General features: G+C 46.8%; 1 protein-coding gene across 2 annotated transcripts in view; it reads left to right on the forward strand.

Annotated features, from left to right (window-relative positions):
• The window catches only part of LOC311118205 (tight junction protein 2-like), a 35167-nt gene extending 14537 nt beyond the window's left edge, over positions 1-20630 (forward strand). Inside the window, exons 1-7 of one of the 2 annotated variants that reach the window (XM_084193051.1) lie at positions 6161-9657; positions 10174-10227; positions 15911-16035; positions 16467-16569; positions 17881-18559; positions 18800-18903; positions 20105-20630. In XM_084193051.1, coding sequence (XP_084049177.1) covers positions 9628-9657; positions 10174-10227; positions 15911-16035; positions 16467-16569; positions 17881-18559; positions 18800-18903; positions 20105-20281 — 1272 coding nt within the window. In that variant the 5' untranslated portion in view covers positions 6161-9627 and the 3' untranslated portion in view covers positions 20282-20630. Of the gene's footprint in view, positions 1-6160; positions 9658-10173; positions 10228-15910; positions 16036-16466; positions 16570-17880; positions 18560-18799; positions 18904-20104 lie in introns of those variants that run through there. The other variant, XM_084193052.1, reaches the window with a different exon arrangement.
• Positions 20631-27220: the final 6590 nt, after the last annotated feature.

Consider the following 27220-nt stretch of genomic DNA (forward strand, 5'->3'; position numbering starts at 1 on the left):
CCTCCATTATTCTTAAATTGAAGAAGTTTGGAACCACCAATACTCTTTCTAGAGCTGGCCACCCGGCCAAACTGAGCAATTTGGGGAGAACGGCCTTGGTCAGGGAGGTGACCAAGAACCCGATGGTCACTCTGACAGAGCTCTAGAGTTCCTCTGTGGAGATGGGAGAACCTTCAGAAGGACAACCATCTCTGCAGCACTCCACCAATCAGGCCTTTATGGTAGAGTGGCCAGACGGAAGCCACTCCTCAATAAAAGGCATATGACAGCCCACTTGGAGTTTGCCAAAAGGCACCTAAAGACTCTCAGACCATGAGAAACAAGATTCTCTGGTTTGAACCAAGATTGAACTCTTTGGCCTGAATACCAAGCGTCACATCTGGAGGAAACCTGGCACCATCCCTACGGTGAAGCATGGTGGTGGCAGCATCATGCTGTGGGGATGTTTTTCAGCGGCAGGGACTGAGAGACTAGTCAGGATCGAGGCAAAGATGAATGGAGCAAAGTACAGAGAGATCCTTGATGAAAACCTGCTCCAGAGCGCTCAGGACCTCAGACTGGGTTGAAGGTTCACCTTCCAACAGGACAACGACACTAAGCACACAGCCAAGACAACGCATGAGTGGCTTCGGGACAAGTCTCTTAATGTCCTTGAGTGGCCCAGCCAGAGCCCGGACTTGAACCTGATCGAACATCTCTGGAGAGACCTGAAAATAGCTGTGCAGCAACCCTCCCCATCCAACCTGACAGAATTTAAGAGGATCTGCAGAGAAGAATGGGAGAAACTCCCTAAATACAGGTGTGCCAAGCTTGTAGCGTCATACCCAAGAAGACTCTACGCTGTAATCGCTGCCAAAGGTGCTTCAACAAAGTACTGAGAAAAGGTCAGTCTATCATTTTAATGGTAGGTTTATTTGAACAGTGAGAGACAGAATAAACAACAAAAAAACGCATGTCAAAAATGTTATAAATTAAATTGCATTTTAATGAGGGAAATAAGTATTTGACCCCTCTGCAAAACATGTCCTAGTACTTGGTGGCAAAACCCTTACTGGCAATCACAGAGGTCAGACGTTTCTTGTAGTTGGCCACCAGGAGGGTTTTTGTCCCACTCCTCTGCAGATCTTCTCCAAGTCATTAAGGTTTCGAGGCTGACGTTTGGCAACTCGAACCTTCAGCTCCTTCCACAGATTTCTATGGGATTAAGGTCTGGAGACTGGCTAGGCCTCTCCAGGACCTTAATGTGCTTCTTCTTGAGCCACTCCTTTGTTGCCTTGGCCGTGTGTTTTGGGTCATTGTCATGCTGGAATACCCATCCACGACCCATTTTCAATGCCCTGGCTGAGGGAAGGAGGTTCTCACCCATGATTTGACGGTACATGGCCCCGTCCATCGTCCCTTTGATGCGATGAAGTTGTCCTGTCCCCTTAGCAGAAAAACACCCCCAAACCATAATGTTTCCACCTCCATGTTTAATGGTGGCGATGGTGTTCTTGGGGTCATAGGCAGCATTCCTCCTCCTCCAAACACGGCGAGTTGAGTTGATGCCAAAGAGCTCGATTTTGGTCTCATCTGACCACAACACTTTCACCCAGTTCTCCTCTGAATCATTCAGATGTTCATTGGCAAACTTCAGACGGGCCTGTATATGTGCTTTCTTGAGCAGGGGGACCTTGCGGGCGCTGCAGGATTTCAGTCCTTCACGGCGTAGTGTGTGACCAATTGTTTTCTTGGTGACTATGATCCCAGCTGCCTTGAGATCATTGACAAGATCCTCCCGTGTAGTTCTGGGCTGATTCCTCACCGTTCTCATGATCATTGCAACTCCACGAGGTGAGAACTTGCATGGAGCCCCAGGCCGAGGGAGATTGACAGTTCTTTTGTGTTTCTTCCATTTGCGAATAATCGCACCAACTGTTGTCACCTTCTCACCAAGCTGCTTGGCGATGGTCTTGTAGCCCATTCCAGCCTTGTGTAGGTCTACAATCTTGTCCCTGACATCCTTGGAGAGCTCTTTGGTCTTGGCCATGGTGGAGAGTTTGGAATCTGATTGATTGATTGCTTCTGTGGACAGGTGTCTTTTATACAGGTAACAAGCTGAGATTAGGAGCACTCCCTTTAAGAGCGTGCTCCTAATCTCAGTTCGTTACCTGTATAAAAGACACCTGGGAGCCAGAAATCTTTCTGATTGAGAGGGGGTCAAATACTTATTTCCCTCATTAAAATGCAAATCAATTTATAACATTTTTGACATGCGTTTTTCTGGATGTTTTTGTTGTTATTCTGACTCTCACTGTTCAAATAAACCTACCATTAAAATTATAGACTGATCATGTCTTTGTAATAATAATAATATGCCATTTAGGAGACGCTTTTATCCAAAGCGACTTACAGTCATGTGTGCATGCATTTTTACATATGGGTGGTCCCGGGGATCGAACCCACTACTCTGACGTTATAAGCGCCTTGCTCTACCAATTGAGCTACAGAGGACAAACGTACAAAATCAGCAGGGGATCAAATACTTTTTTCCCTCACTGTATCTGTTTATTTACTGTATTTTCCCTTTCATACTTCAACTACTGTATTTGCACATTGTGTTACAACACTGTACATAGCCAATAATATAACATTTGAAATGTCTATATTCTTTAAAAACTTTTGAGAGTGTAATGTTTACTTGTTAATTTCCCTTTTGTTTATTGTTTATTTCACATATGTTTCCCATGCCAATAAAGCCCTTAGATAGAGAGAGAGAACAAACACTGGAGGAGGGAAAGGAGAGCGTTTTGGGAGGGAGTGAGGGAGGGAGGGAGAAACGACGTGTAGGACGGATGGGAGACCCTGGCTCCCTGATTCCCGTTCCGACCGCAGCCCGCACGGCTGGTGTTGTGTGCGTGCACACTCAGGACTCTGCGAGGAGGAGGAGGAGGAAGCGTGAGTTGTGTTTATTTTTAGTTCCCCCTGGGCCGACTAATCAAACGGATAACAAACGTCAGCGGGTGTCGATAAGATGAGATCGCGGGAGATGAGATGAGCGATGAATCTGGACTGCCTGCAGTTGGGGGACTGGTGTTCGACAGCACAGGGGGGTCCATGGCTGCGACACACGGAGGAGGGCCAGTATGGAGGGGTCCGGGACCAGGGCCAGGGGAGGTTAGCAGTGGGGCCGGGTAGAGCTGGACCCAGGCCGGAGGTGCCTCTCCTGGGAGGACCTTGGCTCAACCCGGAGGAATTGATGAGCAGCGTGGTGGTGCTCTACACCCCCGCTGGAAACACCTGCTTCCTCCGACTGGTACTAGAGAAGGAGAGAGAGAGGAGGGGGAGAGAGGAGTTAGCAGAGAGGATAGTACTCAGGGGGAGACAGGAGATGGCAGAGAGGATAGTACTCAGGGCTGCAGGATAGCTTGGACAGGTATGTGTCTGTGGCTGTTGGTGGTTTGTGTGTGTACGTGCATTTGCGTCCGTGTGTCTGTACGGTGTGGTAGATATTCGTTATGAGTGTGTCAGATCAGAAGTGTGTGTGTGTCTATATGTGTGTGTGTGTTTCTTGTCTTAAATAAGACCAGCGTGTCAGTCCTCATGGGAGAGCTATCTCCTCTTGCTGAGATGTCTTAAGTGCAGCAGTAGACACCCGTGTGGCATACACACACACACACACACACACACACACACACACACACACACACACACACACACACACACACACACACACACACACACACACACACACACACACACACACAGTGCCAGGGCTCATATAGAGGACACTCAGCTCAGTTCTAAGAAGGAGACAGTATAGTCTACTCCCAGTAGTACTAGGACCTAAACTAACACCTGGACCAACTGACTGACTGTCTGTCTGACTGACTGTCTAGCTGACTGTCTAGCTGACTGTCTGTCTGTTTGACTGACTGACTGACTGTCTGACTGACTGTCTGACTGTCTAGCTGACTGTCTGTCTGTCTGTCTGACTGGCTGTCTGACTATCTGTCTGTCTGGCTGACTGTCTGTCTGGCTGGCTGACTGACTGTTTGTCTGTTTGTCTGTCTGGCTGACTGTCTAGCTGACTGTCTGTCTGACTGTCTATCGCTCTGACTGGCTGGCTGACTGGCTGGCTGACTGTCTGTCTGTTTTACTGACTGTCTGTCTGACTGACTGGCTGATTTACTGGCTGGCTGGCTGACTGTCTGTCTTACTGACTGTCTGGCTGATTTACTGGCTGACTGTCTGTCTTACTGACTGTCTGGCTGACTTACTGGCTGACTGACTGGCTGACTGGCTGACTGTCTGTCTGTTTTACTGACTGTCTGGCTGACTGTCTGGCTGACTGTCTAGGCTGTATCCAATAACAAACCTCTTCAACATGACGTCATTTAGAGTAACTACTTTGTTTACTAGTGGGTCACCATGTGCATGCGTACTGATTGTGTACAGGATTTAGTGAAGCAGCATGGTTGTCCATATGGGGTTCTGATCCTGTTTAGTTAGCCTGCTGCAGGGCGATTAGCTCATAGTTTAAGTGTCTTTGTGCTGACGAGACCGTAAGCAGCTTGGCTATCAAGACACAGTCCACAGCGTTTGGTCGCTCTGCTCCGCTCGGACCCAGACCCTCGCCATTCGCCACGAGATGTTTCCATGCTGACTGCATCATAGAGGAAAGTTTGAGAGGTCTTTGTCACAGGGGCCATATTAGTGGAAATCAGCGTCCACTCTCACTCCAAATTTCTCTCACTCCAATTTTCTCTCACTCCAAATCTCTCTCACTCCAAATCTCTCTCATTCCAAACACAAGCAGAACACTGAGCAGTGACTCTTAAGCTACTCAATGTCTCCTCCCTAATGTCTCCTCTCTAATGTCTCCTCTCTAATGTCTCCTCTCTAATGTCTCCTCCCTAATGTCTCCTCTCTAATGTCTCCTCCCTAATGTCTCCTCTCTAATGTCTCCTCCCTAATGTCTCCTCTCTAATGTCTCCTCTCTAATGTCTCCTCTCTAATGTCTCCTCCCTAATGTCTCCTCTCTAATGTCTCCTCTCTAATGTCTCCTCTCTGTCTCCTCTCTAATGTCTCCTCTCTAATGTCTCCTCTCTAATGTCTCCTCTCTGACTCCTCTCTAATGTCTCCTCTCTAATGTCTCCTCTCTAATGTTTCCTCCCTAATGTCTCCTCCCTAATGTCTCCTCTCTAATGTCTCCTCTCTAATGTCTCCTCTCTGACTCCTCTCTAATGTCTCCTCTCTAATGTCTCCTCTCTAATGTCTCCTCTCTAATGTCTCCTCTCTAATGTCTCCTCTCTAATGTCTCCTCTCTAATGGCTCCTCTCTAATGGCTCCTCTCTGACTCCTCTCTGACTCCTCTCTAATGTCTCCTCTCTAATGTCTCCTCTCTAATGTTTCCTCTCTAATGTCTCCTCCCTAATGTCTCCTCCCTAATGTCTCCTCTCTAATGTCTCCTCTCTAATGTCTCCTCCCTAATGTCTCCTCTCTAATGTCTCCTCTCTAATGTCTCCTCTCTAATGTTTCCTCTCTAATGTTTCCTCTCTAATGTCTCCTCCCTAATGTCTCCTCCCTAATGTCTCCTCTCTAATGTCTCCTCTCTAATGTCTCCTCCCTAATGTCTCCTCTCTAATGTCTCCTCTCTAATGTCTCCTCTCTAATGTCTCCTCTCTAATGTCTCCTCTCTGTCTCCTCTCTAATGTCTCCTCTCTAATGTCTCCTCTCTAATGTCTCCTCTCTAATGTCTCCTCTCTAATGTCTCCTCTCTAATGTCTCCTCTCTAATGTCTCCTCTCTAATGTCTCCTCTCTAATGTTTCCTCTCTAATGTCTCCTCTCTAATGTCTCCTCTCTAATGTCTCCTCTCTAATGTCTCCTCCCTAATGTCTCCTCTCTGTCTCCTCTCTAATGTCTCCTCTCTGTCTCCTCTCTAATGTCTCCTCTCTGTCTCCTCTCTAATGTCTCCTCTCTAATGTCTCCTCTCTAATGTCTCCTCTAATGTCTCCTCTCTAATGTCTCCTCTCTAATGTCTCCTCTCTAATGTCTCCTCTCTGTCTCCTCTCTAATGTCTCCTCTCTAATGTCTCCTCTCTAATGTCTCCTCTCTAATGTCTCCTCTCTAATGTCTCCTCTCTAATGTCTCCTCTCTGTCTCCTCCCTAATGTCTCCTCTCTAAAGACTCCTCTCTAATGTCTCCTCTCTAATGTCTCCTCTCTAATGTCTCCTCTCTGACTCCTCTCTAATGTCTCCTCTCTAATGTCTCCTCTCTAATGTCTCCTCTCTAATGTCTCCTCTCTAATGTCTCCTCTCTGACTCCTCTCTAATGTCTCCTCTCTAATGTCTCCTCTCTAATGTTTCCTCTCTAATGTCTCCTCCCTAATGTCTCCTCCCTAATGTCTCCTCTCTAATGTCTCCTCTCTAATTCTCCTCCCTAATGTCTCCTCTCTAATGTCTCCTCCCTAATGTCTCCTCTCTAATGTCTCCTCTCTAATGTCTCCTCCCTAATGTCTCCTCTCTAATGTCTCCTCTCTAATGTCTCCTCTCTAATGTCTCCTCTCTAATGTCTCCTCTCTAATGTCTCCTCTCTAATGTCTCCTCTCTGTCTCCTCTCTAATGTCTCCTCTCTAATGTCTCCTCTCTAATGTCTCCTCTCTAATGTTTCCTCTCTAATGTCTCCTCTCTAATGTCTCCTCTCTAATGTTTCCTCTCTAATGTCTCCTCTCTGTCTCCTCTCTAATGTCTCCTCTCTAATGTCTCCTCTCTAATGTCTCCTCTCTAATGTCTCCTCTCTAATGTCTCCTCCCTAATGTCTCCTCTCTAATGTCTCCTCTCTAATGTCTCCTCTCTAATGTCTCCTCTCTGTCTCCTCTCTAATGTCTCCTCTCTAATGTCTCCTCTCTAATGTCTCCTCTCTAATGTCTCCTCTCTAATGTCTCCTCTCTGTCTCCTCTCTAATGTCTCCTCTCTGTCTCCTCTCTAATGTCTCCTCTCTAATGTCTCCTCTCTAATGTCTCCTCTCTAATGTCTCCTCTCTAATGTCTCCTCTCTAATGTCTCCTCTCTAATGCCTCCTTTCTAATGTCTCCTCTCTGTCTCCTCTCTGTCTCCTCTCTAATGTCTCCTCTCTAATGTCTCCTCTCTAATGTCTCCTCTCTAATGTCTCCTCTCTAATGTCTCCTCTCTAATGTCTCCTCTCTAATGTTTCCTCTCTAATGTCTCCTCTCTAATGTCTCCTCTCTAATGTCTCCTCTCTAATGTCTCCTCCCTAATGTCTCCTCTCTGTCTCCTCTCTAATGTCTCCTCTCTGTCTCCTCTCTAATGTCTCCTCTCTGTCTCCTCTCTAATGTCTCCTCTCTAATGTCTCCTCTCTAATGTCTCCTCTAATGTCTCCTCTCTAATGTCTCCTCTCTAATGTCTCCTCTCTAATGTCTCCTCTCTGTCTCCTCTCTAATGTCTCCTCTCTAATGTCTCCTCTCTAATGTCTCCTCTCTAATGTCTCCTCTCTGTCTCCTCCCTAATGTCTCCTCTCTAAAGACTCCTCTCTAATGTCTCCTCTCTAATGTCTCCTCTCTAATGTCTCCTCTCTGACTCCTCTCTAATGTCTCCTCTCTAATGTCTCCTCTCTAATGTCTCCTCTCTAATGTCTCCTCTCTGACTCCTCTCTAATGTCTCCTCTCTAATGTCTCCTCTCTAATGTCTCCTCCCTAATGTCTCCTCTCTAATGTCTCCTCTCTAATGTCTCCTCCCTAATGTCTCCTCTCTAATGTCTCCTCTCTAATGTCTCCTCTCTAATGTCTCCTCTCTAATGTCTCCTCTCTAATGTCTCCTCTCTGTCTCCTCTCTAATGTCTCCTCCCTAATGTCTCCTCTCTAATGTCTCCTCTCTAATGTCTCCTCTCTAATGTCTCCTCTCTAATGTCTCCTCTCTGTCTCCTCTCTAATGTCTCCTCTCTAATGTCTCCTCTCTAATGTCTCCTCTCTAATGTCTCCTCTCTAATGTCTCCTCTCTGTCTCCTCTCTAATGTCTCCTCTCTGTCTCCTCTCTAATGTCTCCTCTCTAATGTCTCCTCTCTAATGTCTCCTCTCTAATGTCTCCTCTCTAATGTCTCCTCTCTAATGCCTCCTTTCTAATGTCTCCTCTCTGTCTCCTCTCTGTCTCCTCTCTAATGTCTCCTCTCTAATGTCTCCTCTCTAATGTCTCCTCTCTGTCTCCTCTCTAATGTCTCCTCTCTAATGTCTCCTCTAATGTCTCCTCTAATGTCTCCTCTCTAATGTCTCCTCTCTAATGTCTCCTCTCTAATGTCTCCTCTCTAATGTCTCCTCTCTGTCTCCTCTCTAATGTCTCCTCTCTAATGTCTCCTCTCTAATGTCTCCTCTCTGTCTACTCCCTAATGTCTCCTCTCTAATGTCTCCTCTCTAATGTCTCCTCTCTAATGTCTCCTCTCTAATGTCTCCTCTCTAATGTCTCCTCTCTGACTCCTCTCTAATGTCTCCTCTCTAATGTCTCCTCTCTAATGTCTCCTCTCTAATGTCTCCTCTCTGTCTCCTCTCTAATGTCTCCTCTCTGTCTCCTCTCTAATGTCTCCTCTCTAATGTCTCCTCTCTAATGTCTCCTCTCTAATGTCTCCTCTCTGTCTCCTCCCTAATGTCTCCTCTCTAATGTCTCCTCTCTAATGTCTCCTCTCTAATGTCTCCTCTCTAATGTTTCCTCTCTAATGTCTCCTCTCTAATGTCTCCTCTCTAATGTCTCCTCTCTAATGTCTCCTCTCTAATGTCTCCTCTCTAATGGCTCCTCTCTGACTCCTCTCTAATGTCTCCTCTCTAATGTCTCCTCTCTAATGTCTCCTCTCTAATGTCTCCTCTCTAATGTCTCCTCTCTGTCTCCTCTCTAATGTCTCCTCTCTGTCTCCTCTCTAATGTCTCCTCTCTAATGTCTCCTCTCTAATGTCTCCTCTCTAATGTCTCCTCTCTAATGTCTCCTCTCTGTCTCCTCCCTAATGTCTCCTCTCTAATGTCTCCTCTCTAATGTCTCCTCTCTAATGTCTCCTCTCTAATGTCTCCTCTCTAATGTCTCCTCTCTGTCTCCTCCCTAATGTCTCCTCTCTAATGTCTCCTCTCTAATGTCTCCTCTCTAATGTCTCCTCTCTAATGTCTCCTCTCTAATGTCTCCTCCCTAATGTCTCCTCTCTGACTCCTCTCTAATGTTTCCTCTCTAATGTCTCCTCTCTAATGTCTCCTCTCTAATGTCCCCTCCCTAATGTGTGTGTATTAGCAGTGTGTGTGTGTGTATTAGCAGTGTGTGTGTGTGTATTAGCAGTGTGTGTGTGTGTGTGTGTTTGTGTGGGCAGTGGCAGATCAGTCTCCTGTGCTGTGTTAATTACCAAACTATTGATCCGGATGTGTGTCTTTTTCCACTGTGTCATGGAGCGCTGTAAGGGTGACTAGATACTCCCACTCCATTGGTCTATTTGTGGGGCAGTGTTTTGGACCAGGGGGACATTTTGTTTTGTAGCAGTTTAACTATGGAGTGTATTCCTCTCCACATCCATGTCTTTATCATAGAACCACGTCTTTATCATACAACCAAGAAAATAAGTGGCTTTTCCATGACTTTTCAATGACTTTTCTACCACTTTTCCATGAGTGCATCTCTATGGCTGATGTCTACGGTAGTTTGTATAAATAGGTCATTGCATTCCGTGTGAAAATGGGACAGAAATGTCTGTGGATGTTTTTTCCAGTTTGCAGAAAGAAATACACTTTGTATGGAGGATTTTTTCAAAACATACGTTGCCATGCAGATACATGTGATGGACATTTTGTATCTGAATGTGGCAGTAGTGTGATGATGTGTTACAGCAGTTCAGTGTTGCTTTAGCCCTTCCTTCATGTGCCCTGTGTTAAGATGATGTTCAGTAACTCATGTCATGTATCCTGTGTGTTAAAGTAGCGTTCACTAACCCTGTGTGTTAAAGTAGCGTTCACTAACCCTGTGTGTTAAAGTAGCGTTCACTAACCCTGTGTGTTAAAGTAGCGTTCACTAACCCTGTGTGTTAAAGTAGCGTTCACTAACCCTGTGTGTTAAAGTAGCGTTCACTAACCCTGTGTGTTAAAGTAGCGTTCACTAACCCTGTGTGTTAAAGTAGTGTTCACTAACCCTGTGTATTCTCTGTTTCTGTCCACAGAGCTCAGGAATGGAGGAGACTGTTTGGGAGCAGTACACTGTGAACCTACAGAGGGTGAGTTGACCTTTGACCTTTACCCTTTATGTGTATTTGCCCTGGAGTCTCTCCTATGGTCTCTTCCCAGTGAAGGGTCAGAGTGTGTGTGTAGTGGGTCCCTTGCCATCAGCCGGTGTGTGTTAGCTCTCACCAGATAAGGTGTATCCGTCCGTCCTTACGTGTGTTTGTCTGTGAACTCACTGAGCTACACAACAGTAGTTTACTGAAGCCCTGTGACCAAACCCAGTTTATCTCTCATGCCTCCAGACAGACAGACAGACAGACAGGCAGACAGGCAGACAGACAGGCAGACAGGCAGACAGACAGACAGGCAGACAAATCAAATCAAATCAAATCAAATTTTATTGGCCACATGCGCCGAATACAACAGGTTCAGACATTACAGTGAAATTACAGCCCTTAACCAACAGTGCATTTATTTTTTAACAAAAAAAGTACGGGTTGAGAAAAAAAGAGCAGAAGTAAAATAAAATAACAGTAGGGAGGGTATATATACAGGGGGGTACCGGTGCAGAGTCAATGTGCGGGGGCACCGGCTAGTTGAGGTAGTTGAAGTAATATGTACATGTGGGTAGAGTTAAAGTGACTATGCATAAATAATTAACAGAGTAGCAGCAGCGTAAAAGGATGGGGTGGGGGGGGCAGTGCAAATAGTCCGGGTAGCCATGATTAGCTCTTCAGGAGTCTTATGGCTTGGGGGTAGAAGCTGTTGAGAAGTATTTTGGACCTAGACTTGGCACTCCGGTACCGCTTGCGGTGCGGTAGCAGAGAGAACAGTCTATGACTAGGGTGGCTGGAGTCTGAGACAATTTTGAGGGCCTTCCTCTGACACCGTCTGGTATAGAGGTCCTGGATGGCAGGAAGCTTGGCCCCAGTGATGTACTGGGCCGTACGCACTACCCTCTGTAGTGCCTTGCGGTCGGAGGCCAAGCAGTTGCCATACCAGGCGGTGATGCAACCAGTCAGGATGCTCTCGATGGTGCAGCTGTAGAATTTTTTGAGGATCTGAGGACCCATGCCAAATCTTTTCAGTCTCCTGAGGGGGAATAGGCTTTGTCGTGCCCTCTTCACGACTGTCTTGGTGTGTTTGGACCATGATAGTTCGTTGGTGATGTGGACACCAAGGAACTTGAAGCTCTCAACCTGTTCCACTACAGCTCCGTCGATGAGAATGGGGGCGTGCTCAGTCCTCTTTTTTTTTCCTGTAGTCCACAATCATCTCCTTTGACTTGGTCACGTTGAGGGAGAGGTTGTTATCCTGGCACCACACGGCCAGGTCTCTGACCTCCTCCCTATAGGCTGTCTCATCGTTGTCGGTGATCAGGCCTACCACTGTTGTGTCGTCGGCAAACTTAATGATGGTGTTGGAGTCGTGCCTGGCCATGCAGTCATGGGTGAACAGGGAGTACAGGGAGTACCCTTACCACCTGGGGGCGGCCCGTCAGGAAGTCCAGGATCCAGTTGCAGAGGGAGGTGTTTAGTCCCAGGATCCTTAGCTTAGTGATGAGCTTTGAGGGCACTATGGCGTTGAATGCTGAGCTGTAGTCAATGAATAGCATTCTCACGTAGGTGTTCCTCTTGTCCAGGTGGGAAAGGGCAGTGTGGAGTGCAATAGAGATTGCATCATCTGTGGATCTCGTCAGAGCCAGTGTAGTACGATTCAATCTTAGTCCTGTATTGACTCTTTGCCTGTTTGATGGTTCGTCGGAGGGCATAGCAGGATTTCTTATAAGCGTCCGGGTTAGAGTCCCGCTCCATGAAAGCGGCAGCTCTACCCTTTAGCTCAGTGCGGATGTTTCCTGTAATCCATGGCTTCTGGTTGGGGTATGTACGTACGGTCACTGTGGGGACGACATCATCGATGCACTTATTGATGAAGCCAGTGACTGATGTGGTGTACTCCTCAATGCTATCTGAAGAATCCCGGAACATGTTCCAGTCTGTGCTAGCAAAACAGTCCTGTAGCTTAGCATCTGCGTCATCTGACCACTTTTTTATTAACCGAGTCACTGGTGCTTTCTGCTTTAGTTTTTGCTTATAAGCAGGAATCAGGAGGATAGAGATATGGTCAGATTTGCCAAATGGAGGGCGAGGGAGAGCTTTGTATGCATCTCTGTGTGTGGAGTAAAGGTGGTCTAGAGTTTTTTTTCCTCTGGTTGCACATTTAACATGCTGGTAGAAATTAGGTAGAACGGATTTAAGTTTCCCTGCATTAAAGTCCCCGGCCACTAGGAGCGCTGCATCTGGATGAGTGTTTTCCTGTTGACTTATGGCCTTATACAGCTCATTCAGTGCAATCTTAATGCCAGCATTGGTTTGTGATGGTAAATAGACAGCTATGAAAAATATAGGCAGACAGGCATGGGGTAGAGGATGTCTCTGTGGTCACTGACAGTATCAGATAGCATGAACGTTATATCAACCTTATAAGGTCAGCTATAAACACAGGCTGCAGCCCAAATGACTCCCTATTTCCTACAGTATATACTGGTAATAGGGAGCCATACAGTGCATTCAGAAAGTATTCAGACCCCTTGACTTTTTCCACATTTTGTTACGTTACAGCCTTATTCTAAAATTGATTAAATCGTTTTTTCCCCTCATCAATCTCACACAATACCCCATAGTGACAAAGCAAAAACAGGTTTTTAGAAATGTTTGCTAATGTGTTACAAATAAAAAACGGAAATATCACATTTACGTAAGTATTCAGACCCTTTACTCAGTACTTTGTTGAAGCACCTTTGGCAGCAATTACAGCCTCAAGTCTTCTTGGGTATGACGCTACAAGCTTGGCACACCTGTATTTGGGGAGTTTCTCCCATTCTTCTCTGCAGATCCTCTCAAGCTCTGTCAGGTTGGATGGGGAGGGTCGATGCACAGCTATTTTCAGGTCTCTCCAGAGATGTTCGATCGGGTTCAAGTCCGGGCTCTGGCTGGGCCACTCAAGGACATTCAGAGACTTGTCCCAAAGCCACTCCTGCGTTGTTTTGGCTTTGTTCTTAGGGTCATTGTCCTGTTGGAAGGTGAACATTCACCCCAGTCTGAGGTCCTGAGCACTCTGGAGCAGGTTTTCATCAAGGATCTCTCTGTACTTTGCTCTGTTCATCTTTCCCTCGATCCTGACTAGTCTCCCAGTCCTTGCCGCTGAAAAACATCCCCACAGCATGATGCTACCACCACCATGCTTCACCGTAGGGATGGTGCCAGGTTTTCTCCAGACGTGACACTTGGCATTCAGGCAAAAGAGTTCAATCTTGGTTTCATCAGACCAAAGAATCTTGTTTCTCATGGTCTGAGAGTCCTTTTGGTGCCTTTTGGCAAACACCAAGTGGGCTGTCATGTGCCTTTTTAGTTAGGAGTGGCCACTACCATAAAGGCCTGATTGGTGGAGTGCTGCAGAGATGGTTGTCGTTCTGGAAGGTTCTCCCATCTCCACAGAGGACCTCTGGAGCTCTTTCAGAGTGACCATCGGGTTCTTGGTCACCTCCCTGACCAAGGCCCTTGTCCCCGATTGCTCAGTTTGGCCAGGCAGCCAACTCTAGGAAGGGTCGTGGTGGTTACAAACTTCTTCCATTTAAGAATGATGGAGGCCACTGTGTTCTTGGGGACCTTCCATGCTCAGACATTTTTTGGTACCCTTCCCCAGATCTGTGCCTTGACATAATCCTGTCTCGGAGCTCTACGGACAATTCCTTCGACCTCATGGCTTGGTTTTTGCTCTGACATGCACTGTCAACTGTGGGACCTTATATAGAGAGGTGTGTGCCTTTCCAAATCATGTCCAATCAATTTTATTTTCCGCAGGTGGACTCCAATCAAGTTGTAGAAACATCTCAAGGATGAAACAATTTCGAGTCTCATAGCAAAGGGTCTGAATACTTATGTAAATGTGAAATTTCCGTTTTTTATTTTTTATACATTTGCAAACATTTCTAAAAACCTGTTTTTGCTTTGTCATTATGGGGTATTGTGTGTAGATTGATGATTTAATCAATTTTAGAATAAGGCTCTAACGAAACAAAATGTGGAAAAAGTCAAGGGGTCTGAATACTTTCTGAATGCACTGTATGCAGGTAATGGGGTGCCATTTGGGATTCAAAAATCTATGTCATCAGATCAACTATAAACACAGTGATGGGAGGTTGTGATGTCACACAGAGCTGTGAAACAGGGCTAACAACAGGAAGAGGTTAGGACTGAGAGAGGTTCTGTTAGTGATTTTTGACTCTGTTACCTGCTTATCACACTGATGCATCACTATTCACTAGGCTAGCCCTGGCTCTCAGTATTCACACCGGGAGGAGAGGAGGAACTCACACACATACACACATGCATGTACACACATACACACAAACACACATGAACATGCACACACACACACACACACACACACACACACACACACACACACACACACATGAACATGCACACACACACACACACACGAACATGCAAGAGACAAAGTGCAAGAGGGATAGAAAGAAACACACAGAGACAATTGAATTATTAGTCTCTCTCTCCCAGACATGCATCCATCAGTCTGTTTCACACAGGAGGTAAGTGGTGTTAAGTTGTGTGTTATTCCTCCTACTATGAATCTTCATTCAGATAGACAGGAGATGTCTTGTTTCCCTTTGGATAGCCAGGAGCTCCAAGGTCTTTTATCTTTCATCGCTTTCTCTTTCTCTCTCTATCTTTCTTTCTCACTCTTTTTCTGTCCCATCTCTCTCTCTCTTTCTCTGTCCCTCTCTCTCTCTCTGTCTCTGTCTCTCTATCCCTCTCAGTCTTCTGGGCGATTTGTCATGTCAACTACTTGGACGTGACTGTAATCTGGCAAGAGTGTAAGTGGGACAGAGCGAGAGAGAGAGTGAGAGGGAGAGAGTGTTTGTGATGGATTTTTACCCCTCTTGCACAGCTCTCCCTGCCTCTCTCTACCTCCTCACTCCCCCTCTTTCCCTCCTCTCTTCTCCTATATGTGTGAGTTGGGAGAGAGTATTAGAGGCACATTGGAAACTCAAGCCATCTGCTCCCCCCTCCCACCAATCATTCTCATCCCATCTATGTGGTTGTAGTCAACCCATGAACCCATCCAGTGCTACCTCTCTCTACCTGGCTACCTGTCTGTCTATCTGTTTCAACCTATTTTAGTCTATTTGTTTGTCTGACCTTCCAATCCCATACACCCCTACCCCATTTCAATGCTTTATCTTTTTACTTGCCCAACCCCCAACTAAACTCTCTCTCTCTCTCTCTCTCTCTCTCTCTCTCTCTCTCTCTCTCTCTCTCTCTCTCTCTCTCTATTTATTGGCATGGGAAACGTATGTTAACATTGCCAAAGCAAGTGAAGTAGATAGTAAACAAAAGTGAAATAAACAATAAATATTAACAGTAAACATTACACTCAGAAGTTACAAAAGAATAAAGACATTTCAAATGTCATATTATGTATATATACAGTGTTGTAACAATGTGCAAATAGTTAAAGTACAAATGGGAAAATAAATAAACATAAATATGGGTTGTATTTACAATGGTGTTTGTTCTTCACTGGTTCTCTCTCTCTCTCTCTCTCTCTCTCTCTCTCTCTCTCTCTCTCTCTCTGTCTCCATCTCTATCTCTCTCTCTCTGTCTCTCTCTCTCTCTCTGTCTCCATCTCTCTCCTCCCTCCCTCCTGTAGGACTCCAAGATGGGGTTTGGTATTGCCGTGTCGGGGGGTCGGGACAACCCCAACGTGGAGAACGGAGAGATGTCAATCATCGTGTCAGACGTCCTACAGGGAGGACCAGCTGACGGACTCCTGTTGTACGCTAAAACCACTTCCTCTTACGTCATCGACTAACCAGACCTCACTGAGTTTTTGAAAACTTGAATGCTGTTGTTAATTAATGGGTTTTTTGCCCAATATGTCAGGAAGTCAGTTAAGGGGATACCGTCATGGTGGTTGCCGGTACCGGAAGCCATCGGATCGCATCTCAGTAGTCTGAAGTTGCATGCTGGTCTCTTGTCTTTCACCTGCACTGATCAAAAAAAAATACACAGGCTAGGTGAAAACAAAGCAATATGTTTGACATCGTCTGGGAAAGGGCTTTCATCTACGCAGACGAATAAAAAGAGACGAGGAGAGGAAGCTACTTTTGCTTATAGAAATGCAGCCAGGGTTGATCATGTTCTAATGTACTCTTTCATGTGTGTCTTGTTGTTCTATGTTAACGGTATGTTGTGTTCTCCTCCAGTGAGAAAGATCGTGTGATCCAGGTCAACTCCATCCTCATGGACAACGTGCCTCATTCCTTCGCTGTGCAGCAGCTACGCAAATGTGGGAAGACCGCCAAGGTGGTGAGTATCACTGTGCACAGTGTTGCTGTAGTTAGTAGCTAGTTGAAATGTAGGAAGGTAGCCAAGATGGAGAGTACAATATATTATATAATATGTTAGGCCATAAGGACATTGACAGTATATTCAAAATATGAACACAGGGATGACATAGCCTTGACATTCATCCTGGTGTAGCTGCTAGCTTAGCCACTGACAGACTGACAGACGGGGGACATTGTAACATTGTGACAGTGAATCACTTGCAGCCACTGTACTGCCTTCTGAGCTGTTTCACAGTGTCGGTCCACTGAGCTGTTTCACACTGTCAGTCCACTGAGCTGTTTCACACTGTCAGTCCGCTGAGCTGTTTCACAGTGTCAGTCCGCAGAGCTGTTTCACAGTGTCAGTCCACTGAGCTGTTTCACAGTGTCAGTCCACTGAGCTGTTTCACAGTGTCAGTCCACTGAGCTGTTTCACAGTGTCAGTCCGCTGAGCTGTTTCACACTGTCAGTCCACTGAGCTGTTTCACAGTGTCAGTCAGCTGAGCTCTTTCACACTGTCAGTCCACTGAGCTGTTTTACACTGTCAGTCCGCTGAGCTGTTTCACACTGTCAGTCCACTGAGCTGTTTCACACTGTCCCACCTTTAATACTGCACAGCCAAAAATAACCCTACTGCTCCACTCTTGCTCCCGGCTCTGTGTGTGTGTGTGTGTGTGTGGTCTCTTGGGTGTTTTGTTGCACGTGTTATCTAATGCGATCCTTTCCATCAAAATGCTGCAGTGTGGCCTCCCGAGTGGCGCAGCGGTCTAAGGCACTGCACTGCTTGAGGCGTCACTACAGATCCAGGTTCGATCCCGGGCTGTGTCGCAGCCGGCCGCGACCGGGAGACCCATGAGGCGGCACACAGTTGGCCCAGCGTCGTCCGGGTTAGGGGAGGGTTTGGCCGGCCGGGATGTCCTTGTCCCATCGCGCTCTAGCAACTCCTTGTGGTGGGCCAGGCGCATGCAGGCTGACACATTGGTGCGGCTGGCTTCCGGGTTAAGCGAGCAGTGTGTCAAGGAGCAGTGCGGCTTTGCAGGGTTGTGTTTCGGAGGACGCATGGCTCTCGACCTTCGACTCTCTCGAGTCCGTACGGGCGTTGCAGCGATGGGACAAGACTGTAAATACTAATTGGATATCATGAAATTGGGGAGAAAAAGGGGTAAAACAAAAATATATAAAAAATATATATATAAAGCTGCAGTGTAGGTTTTAGGCCTGAGCTCTCTGCATAGCAATACAGTGTGTAATGGTTGACCCTGTATGTCTCTCTGTGTGTGTTTCCCCTCAGACGGTGAAGAGACCTCGGAAGGTGGCTCTCCACTCCCTGAAGCACCCCCCCTCCCCCGGCGGTGAGAGTCGAGACTTCGGCACCACCCGTTACTACGACGCCGATGACAACCAGAGCGACGGGGGCTGGCAGCGCGGCAACGGTGGGCCCGGTTACACCCACGAGCCTCGTGACCTCACCCCCGACAACAAGAACTACCTGGACCCCGACTACGGTGGCCGTGGTAATCGGGGGAGGAGCCGGGGGAGGAGCCAGGAGAGGGCATCGCCGAGCCCTGAGCATCGCCGCGACAACAGCAAGGGGCGGGCCTTGGACCGGGAGCCGCCCAGTCCCGAGAGGCTGCGGATTCCACAGGAAGGCAGCCGGGGGAGGAGCACGGACCGGGAGAGAGGAGGAGGGGGAGGAGGGAGTCCAGGTGGGAGGAGCTACGGCCGAGGTGACAGCTACGAGCGGGGAGGGGGGAGGTACGGGGATGTAGGAGGTACCGGAGGGAGGATGGTGAAGAGTACGAGTAGAGACCAACTCCAGGAGCCGCCCTCCTCGACCTCCCCGGACCTGCCACGAGGAGGAGGAGGAGGAGGAGGAGGAGGAGGAGGAGGAGGAGGAGGGGGACTAAGAGACCTGGAGCCCCTGGAGAAACCTGTTAATGTCCTGCTGGTCAAGAACAGACCCAACGAAGGTACCAGACATAGTCTACTACAGTAACTAACCCTAATAAGGTCAGTTACTTTACGATAATTGTTCGCCCTTAAGAAGGGATGATGTATAAAGGAAGGGGGAGCACGTTTACTGCTTACATTTTGTAAGGGTCATTTTGTAAAGGTCAGAGGTTAAGGTGGTTTTAAGGTCAGGATAGTTCTCTGGTTGCTGCAGCTAGTCACTAACTGTGTGCGTGTGCCGTGTGCGTGTGTGTGTGTAGAGTACGGTCTGCGTCTGGGCAGTCAGATCTTCATCAAGGAGATGACCAGTACAGGACTGGCTACCAAGGACGGAAACTTACAGGAGGGAGACATCATTCTAAAGGTTTACAGACACACACACACACAATGAATCTCTTTCTCACACTCACATATCTTGTCACACATCACACAAACACACACACACACACACTGTCACTCTCAATTTCAATGTAATTGGTCATCATAGGCATGACTGTATAGAACGCTGCCAAATAGGAACATGTTAATGGCTTTCCTCATTTCTCTCTCCATCTCACACCCAAACTGTCAAGTCACTACTACACTAATTTACACTGTACTTTCTCTCTCTCTCTGTTTCTCTCCTCTCCTTTCTCTCCTCTCTCTCCTCTCTCTCTCGCTCTCTCTCTCTCCTGTCTCTTCTCTCTCCTCTCTCTCCTCTCTCTCTCTCTCCTCTCTCCTCACTCTCCTCTCTCTCCTCTTCTCTCCTCTCTCCTCACTCTCCTCTCCTCTCCTCTCTCCTCTCTCTCCTCTCTCTTCTCTCTCTCTCCTCTCGCTCTCTTCTCTCCTCTCTCTTCTCTCTCTTCTCTCTCCTCTCTCTCCTCTCTCTCCTACCCTCCCCTCTCCTCTCTCTCTCTTCTCTCTCCTCTCTCTCCTATCCTCTCCTCTCTCTCTCTTCTCTCCTCTCTCCACTCTATTCTCTCTTCTCTCTCCCCTTTCTCCTCTCTCTCCTCTCTCTCTCCTCTCTCTTCTCTCTCTCTCTCCTCTCCTCTCCTCTCTCCTCTCTCCTCTCTCTCCTATCCTCTCTCTCTCCTATCTCCTCTCTCTCCTATCCTCTCCTCTCTCTCTCCTATCTCCTCTCTCTTCTCTCTCCCATCTCTCCTCTCTCTCCTCTCTCTCTCTCTCTCTCCTCACTCTCCTCTCTCTCTCTCCTCTCTCCTCTCTCTCTCTCCTCTCTCCTCTCTCACTCTCCTCTCCTCTCTCTTATCTCCTCTCCTCTCTCTCTCTCTTCTCTTCTCTCTCTTCTCTTCTCTCTCCTCTCTCTCTCTTCTCTCCTCACTCTCTCTTCTCTCTCTCCTCCCTCTCCTCTCCTCTCCTCTCCTCTCCTCTCCTCTCCTCTCCTCTCCTCTCCTCTCCTCTCCTCTCCTCTCCTCTCCTCTCCTCTCCTCTCCTCTCCTCTCCTCTCTCTCTCTTCTCTCCTTTCTCTTCTCTCTCTTCTCTCTCCCCTCTCCTCTCTCTCTTCTCTCCTCTCTCTCCTCTCCTCACTCTTCTCTCTCCTCTGCTCCCGATCTCCTCCCTCTCTTCAGATCAACGGGACAGTAACAGAGAACATGTCTCTGAACGATGCAGGGAAGCTCATTGAGAAGTCTAGAGGGAAACTCCAGCTGGTCGTCCAGAGAGACCGCAGACAGATCCTCATCCGTATCCCGCCCCTCGTCGACTCTGACTCCGAACCTGACGGTGAGAGGCTGACTGGGGAGTGATAGGGATGACAGACACCTGTTCTGACCAATAGCAGAGCAGTATTCAGAGTGTAGAGGATGACGGACACCTGTCTTGACCAATGGCAGAGCAGTATAGTGGTTTGTGTGGGTCAAATTCCCTGTAGAAAGTCCCAGAGGGTGAGAGTGTGGGGTGAGAGTGTGTTGGTTTTCTCTGCACCACTGACAGATCATTGATCACTGTACTAGTGTTGCACGGTATACCGAAACTTCGGTACTTTTTGCATACTAAAACATGAAAAACGGTTCAGTACTACAGTGAGGGAAAAAAGTATTTGATCCCCTGCTGATTTTGTAAGTTTGCCCACTGACAAAGTAATGATCAGTCTATAATTTTAATGTTAGGTATATTTGAACAGTGAGAGACAGAATAACAACAAAAAAATCCAGAAAAACGCATGTCAAAAATGTTATCAATTGATTTGCATTTTAATGAGGGAAATAAGTATTTGACCCCCTGTCAATCAGAAAGATTTCTGGCTCCCAGGTGTCTTTTATACAGGTTACGAGCTGAGATTAGGAGCACACTCTTAAAGGGAGTGCTCCTAATCTCAGTTTGTTACCTGTATAAAAGACACCTGTCCACAGAAGCAATCAATCAATCAGATTCCAAACTCTCCACCATGGCCAAGACCAAAGAGCTCTCCAAGGATGTCAGGGACAAGATTGTAGACCTACACAAGGCTGGAATGGGCTACAAGACCATCGCCAAGCAGCTTGGTGAGAAGGTGACAACAGTTGGTACGATTATTCGCAAATGGAAGAAACACAAAAGAACTGTCAATCTCCCTCGGCCTGGGGCTCCATGCAAGATCTCACCTCGTGGAGTTGCAATGATCATGAGAACGGTGAGGAATCAGCCCAGAACTACACGGGAGGAGCTTGTCAATGATCTCAAGGCAGCTGGGACCATAGTCACCAAGAAAACAATTGGTAACACACTACGCCGTGAAGGACTGAAATCCTGCAGCGCCCGCAAGGTCCCCCTGCTCAAGAAAGCACATATACAGGCCCGTCTGAAGTTTGCCAATGAACATCTGAATGATTCAGAGGAGAACTGGGTGAAAGTGTTGTGGTCAGATGAGACCAAAATCAAGGTCTTTGGCATCAACTCAACTCACCGTGTTTGGAGGAGGAGGAATGCTGCCTATGACCCCAAGAACACCATCCCCACCGTCAAACATGGAGGTGGAAACATTATGCTTTGGGGGTGTTTTTCTGCTAAGGGGACAGGACAACTTCACCGCATCAAAGGGACGATGGACGGGGCCATGTACCGTCAAATCTTGGGTGAGAACCTCCTTCCCTCAGCCAGGGCATTGAAAATGGGTCGTGGATGGGTATTCCAGCATGACAATGACCCAAAACACACGGCCAAGGCAACAAAGGAGTGGCTCAAGAAGAAGCACATTAAGGTCCTGGAGTGGCCTAGCCAGTCTCCTGACCTTAATCCCATAGAAAATCTGTGGAGGGAGCTGAAAGTTCGAGTTGCCAAACGTCAGCCTCGAATCCTTAATGACTTGGAGAAGATCTGCAAAGAGGAGTGGAACAAAATCCCTCCTGAGATGTGTGCAAACCTGGTGGCCAACTACAAGAAACGTCTGACCTCTGTGATTGCCAACAAGGGTTTTGCCACCAAGTACTAAGTCATGTTTTGCAGAGGGGTCAAATACTTATTTCCCTCATTAAAATGCAAATCAATTTATAACATTTTTTACATCCGTTTTTCTGGATTTTTTTGTTGTTATTCTGTCTCTCACTGTTCAAATAAACCTACCATTAAACTTATAGACTGATCATGTCTTTGTCAGTGGGCAAACGTACAAAATCAGCAGGAGATCAAATACTTTTTTCCCTCACTGTATGTAAATCTCAAAGGTACAACTGACTATTATGGTATTACTGTCTTCATTATTATAACAGCCAAAATGAAGCCAAAATGATATGACTAAACACATAGTTCATATTTACACAAATATTTACAAAAATGTTGGTTGACTTTCACAAAATCTGGAGATAAAATTGATTTTAAACTCAGATGTTCATATTTTACATACATTATATACAGTAAAACCACATGAGCTGTTTGAATACAATATGTCAAGGAAAATATGAAACATGAAAGGGATTGGCTTTTTCCATGTCATTCCAAGATGTGGTGACAACCCTTCATCTCTCTACAGGGAGCTTCCCTTCATCCCAAATGGCACCTTGTTCTCTATAGAGCACTGCCTTTGACCAGGGCCATATGGGGGATAGGTAATAGAGTGTCATTATAGACGCATCCCTTGTATAGATTATATAGTCCTACATTATTTTGGGTAGCTGGGCTGTAGAGTAGATGGCGTCTTCTGGAGTGTCTTTAGAGAGGTGTACAGCAGGGTATCTTGTAGATTCTACAGTATCTTTGGGTAGCTGGGCTGTAGAATAGATGGAATCATCCTGGGTTCCACTGGCTGTTGGAGGGCTTGAAGAGACTCTAGAATCTTTGGGTAGATCCACATTGGAGTAGATGAGAGAAGCTGGGCGATCTGCAGTAGAATAGCTTGGATTTATATAATCTTTGGGGAAGCTAGCGTTAGCATAGATGTCACAGTGTGGAATCAAGTATGGGTTTGTAGAGACTTGGCCAGCAGGGTAGGTTGTAGAGTCTTTTCCAGCAGGGTAGGTTGTAGAGTTGGTAGGTGAGTTGACAGCAGAGTAGACTGAAGAGATGACCACAGGGATTGTGTCTGTCTGTCTGTCTGCCTCTCTGATCTCCTCATACACACAGTCAACCTGCATAGAGAACCAATGACAACAACTACATGGTCAGATATGAAAAGAAGTGGAGGGCCCTCAACCATCAACCAGTGTTGCTTGCCACTGTTTTTCTTCATGGAATGTTAGCAGGTTACACCACAATCCCACTAGAGGACGCTATAGACTCACACAGTCAACCATAAGATGTTTAGTTTACCATCACACACAGTCAACCTCCCTGTCTATCACCTCTGCATTACAAGTTGTTATGGACAAACACACACACACACACACACACACACACACACACACACACACACACACACACACACCCTTGTATCTCTCACCTCTCCAGTAGGGTCAGGTTGTGTGTTGGAGGAGACTGGTGGTGGTGGTGTTCTCCTGGTTCCTCTCCTCTGTCTGGAGAACAGGAGCAGGACCAGTCCTAACACTGTCACAATGACTACCAGACCAACACTGGTCCACACCATCAGACCTGACCACAGACAGGAGGAGAGACTTTACAGAGTACTCTATATATCATAGATACCATCAGACCTGACCACAGACAGGAGGAGAGACTTTACAGAGTACTGTATATATCATAGATACCATCAGACCTGACCACAGACAGGAGGAGATACTTTATCAGGGTTAAACGTTTCAGTAAATTTCCCCAATCTTTCAGGTTTTCCAGAAATGACCAGAATAACTCAACCCTATGCTTTACAGGATATAGATATCATACTGATGGATCGTTACCAGGGTCATCTGGTGGGTTGGTCGGTAGACTGGTGGATAGGTCAGTCAGTAAAGTAAAGTAAGGTAGGTTGGAAGATTGGTCAGTTGTTTGGTCGGTCAGTTGGTTGGCAGAGTCTGTCAGGTGACAGACAGACAGGTAGACAGGCAGACAGGCAGACAGACAGGCAGACAGGCAGACAGACAAAACACAGTCAGACAGACAAAAACACAGACAAAGAGAGAGAGAGAGAGAGGGGGAGAGAGAGAGAGAGAGAGAAAGAGACAGACAGCCAGACATACAGACAGATCGACAGACAGACAACAACACAGACAGACATACAGAGTAGATAGATTATAAAGGTGTGATAAAGGAAAAGTCTGAGTAAGACAGTGATCATAGTAACCATAGCAACAGAGGCCATGGTGTCAGCAGCAGCTCTCCACAAAACCTCAAATGTTGCATCACTTCCTGTGGGCCTCAGAGATTCACATCTACATGGCCTCAAATCTTCCCTGGGACAGATGTAAATTAGCTGTTAGCTAAATCTGATTATACGCATCAGTTCTCACTTCTGAGACTTCTGCCACCACTGAAGTCAGTAGACATGAAACATACCAGCACTCTGACTCTGTCCTGCACCGGGAGAGTCCAATGGAGGAGAATCTAGAGCGAGGGGGAGAGAGAGAGAGGGGGGGGGGGGTGAGAGAGAGGAGAGAGAGAGGAGTGATTTCCTCCAGCGTTACATCATTTTATATCACAACATATTAGTTTTAATGTCTGAGATGAGAGATTCATCATACCTGTTCTTGATGAAGAGTGACCACCGATGTCTTCAGATGGCAGAAAGGATGTTGCAGAGAGGTTTGGGAGGGTTGTGGAGAGGTTTGGGAGGGTTGTGGAGAGGTTTGGGACGGTTGTGGAGATGTTAGAGGATTTTGCAGAGAGGTTTGGGAGGGTTGTGGAGACATGGGGTCTGGGGGTGACAGCTGTAGTAGCTGTGTTGAAAGACAAAGAACAGGTATCCGCAAATACAGTCACCATTTTGCTTTTCTCTCACTGGAAATATGACATGAAGCCTATAAACAAGCAATAAACTGGGAATTTGAAAAGGCTAATGTGATTGTGTAAACTTACCATCTGTAACTATGAGATGCACCTCTTGGAATGAGTCTCGGCCAAATCTCACCACTCCACACCAGTAGGTCCGAGAGTCTGTCTTCATCAGGTTCTTGATGGTCACATAGAAGACTCCATTTCTTAAGTCTTCTATGGTGTATCTCTCTTTCTCATTATAATGTTTGCTGCCCTTAGTTTGAACAAGTAAATCTCCCTGGTTACATTTTCTTTTGCAGAAATATTTGTCATTGTCACCTGCCCATGTGTGAGAGCATTTGATTTTGACATGTCCTCCCACCACCTCCTTCACATTTTTGACAGCTGACTCCACAACACACAGAGCTGTCAAACAGAAACACACAGTACAGTCACAACTGATGACCTGGGAATATACACTGCTCAAAAAAATAAAGGGAACACTTAAACAACACATCCTAGATCTGAATGAATGAAATAATCTTATTAAATATATATAAATATAAATTTTCTTTACATAGTCGAATGTGCTGACAACAAAATCACACAAAAATGATCAATGGAAATCAAATGTATCAACCCATGGAGGTCTGGATTTGGAGTCACCCTCAAAATTAAAGTGGAAAACCACACTACAGGCTGATCCAACATTGATGTAATGTCCTTAAAACAAGTCAAAATGAGGCTCAGTAGTGTGTGTGGCCTCCACGTGCCTGTATGACCTCCCTACAACGCCTGGGCATGCTCCTGATGAGGTGGCGGATGGTCTCCTGAGGGATCTCCTCCCAGACCTGGACTAAAGCATCCGCCAACTCCTGGACAGTCTGTGGTGCAACGTGGCGTTGGTGGATGGAGCGAGACATGATGTCCCAGATGTGCTCAATTGGATTCAGGTCTGGGGAACGGGCGGGCCAGTCCATAGCATCAATGCCTTCCTCTTGCAGGAACTGCTGACACACTCCAGCCACATGAGGTCTAGCATTGTCTTGCATTAGGAGGAACCCAGGGCCAACCGAACTCACAAGGGGTCTGAGGATCTCATCTCAGTACCTAATGGCAGTCAGGCTACCTCTGGCGAGCACATGGAGGGCTGTGCGGCCCCCCAAAGAAATGCCACCCCACACCATGACTGACCCACCGCCAAACCGGTCATGCTGGAGGATGTTGCAGGCAGCAGAACGTTCTCCACAGCGTCTCCAGACTCTGTCACATGTGCTCAGTGTGAACCTGCTTTCATCTGTGAAGAGCACAGGGCGCCAGTGGCGAATTTGCCAATCTTGGTGTTCTCTGGCAAATGCCAAACATCCTGCACGGTGTTGGGCTGTAAGCACAACCCCCACCTGTGGACGTCGGGCCCTCATACCACCCTCATGGAGTCTGTTTCTGACCGTTTGAGCAGACACATGCACATTTGTGGCCTGCTGGAGGTCATTTTGCAGGGCTCTGGCAGTGCTCCTCCTGCTCCTCCTTGCACAAAGGCGGAGGTAGTGGTCCTGCTGCTGGGTTGTTGCCCTCCTTCGGCCTCCTTCACGTCTCCTGATGTACTGGCCTGTGTCCTGGTAGCGCCTCCATGCTCTAGACACTATGCTGACAGACACAGCAAACCTTCTTGCCACAGCTCGCATTGATGTGCCATCCTGGATGAGCTGCACTACCTGAGCCACTTGTGTGGGTTGTAGACTCCGTCTCATGCTACCACTAGAGTGAAAGCACCGCCAGCATTCAAAAGTGACCAAAACATCAGCCAGGAAGCATAGGAACTGAGAAGTGGTCTGTGGTCACCACCTGCAAAACCAGTCCTTTATTGGGGGTGTCTTGCTAATTGCCTATAATTTCCACCTGTTGTCTATTCCATTTGCACAACAGCATGTGAAATGTATTGTCAATCAGTGTTGCTTCCTAAGTGGACAGTTTGATTTCACAGAAGTGTGATTGACTTGGAGTTACATTGTGTTGTTTAAGTGTTCCCTTTATTTTTTTGAGCAGTGTACTTTAACCCTGCTCAAATCTTACTTGAACTCTGCTCAAATCTTACTTTAACCCTGCTCACATTTTACTTAAACCCTGCTCAAATCTTACTTTAACCCTGCTAAAATTGTACTTTAACCCTGCACAAATCTTACTCTAACACTGCACAAATCTTACTTTAACCCTCCACAAATCTAACTTTAACACTACATAAATCTGACTTTAACCCTGCACAAACCCAGGTAACAGACTCACCTGAGAGAAGACAGCAGGAGACAACATGGAGTATCTTCATTCTGGACAGTTACTCCTCAGTCACTACACTGTTCAAGTAACTTTACTATACTACCAGCTAGCACAGGTCCACAACAGCTTGT

Source organism: Coregonus lavaretus, assembly GCF_964263955.1.
Source record: "Coregonus lavaretus genome assembly, contig: HAP1_SCAFFOLD_1609, whole genome shotgun sequence".
Taxonomy (NCBI): Eukaryota; Metazoa; Chordata; class Actinopteri; order Salmoniformes; family Salmonidae; genus Coregonus; species Coregonus lavaretus.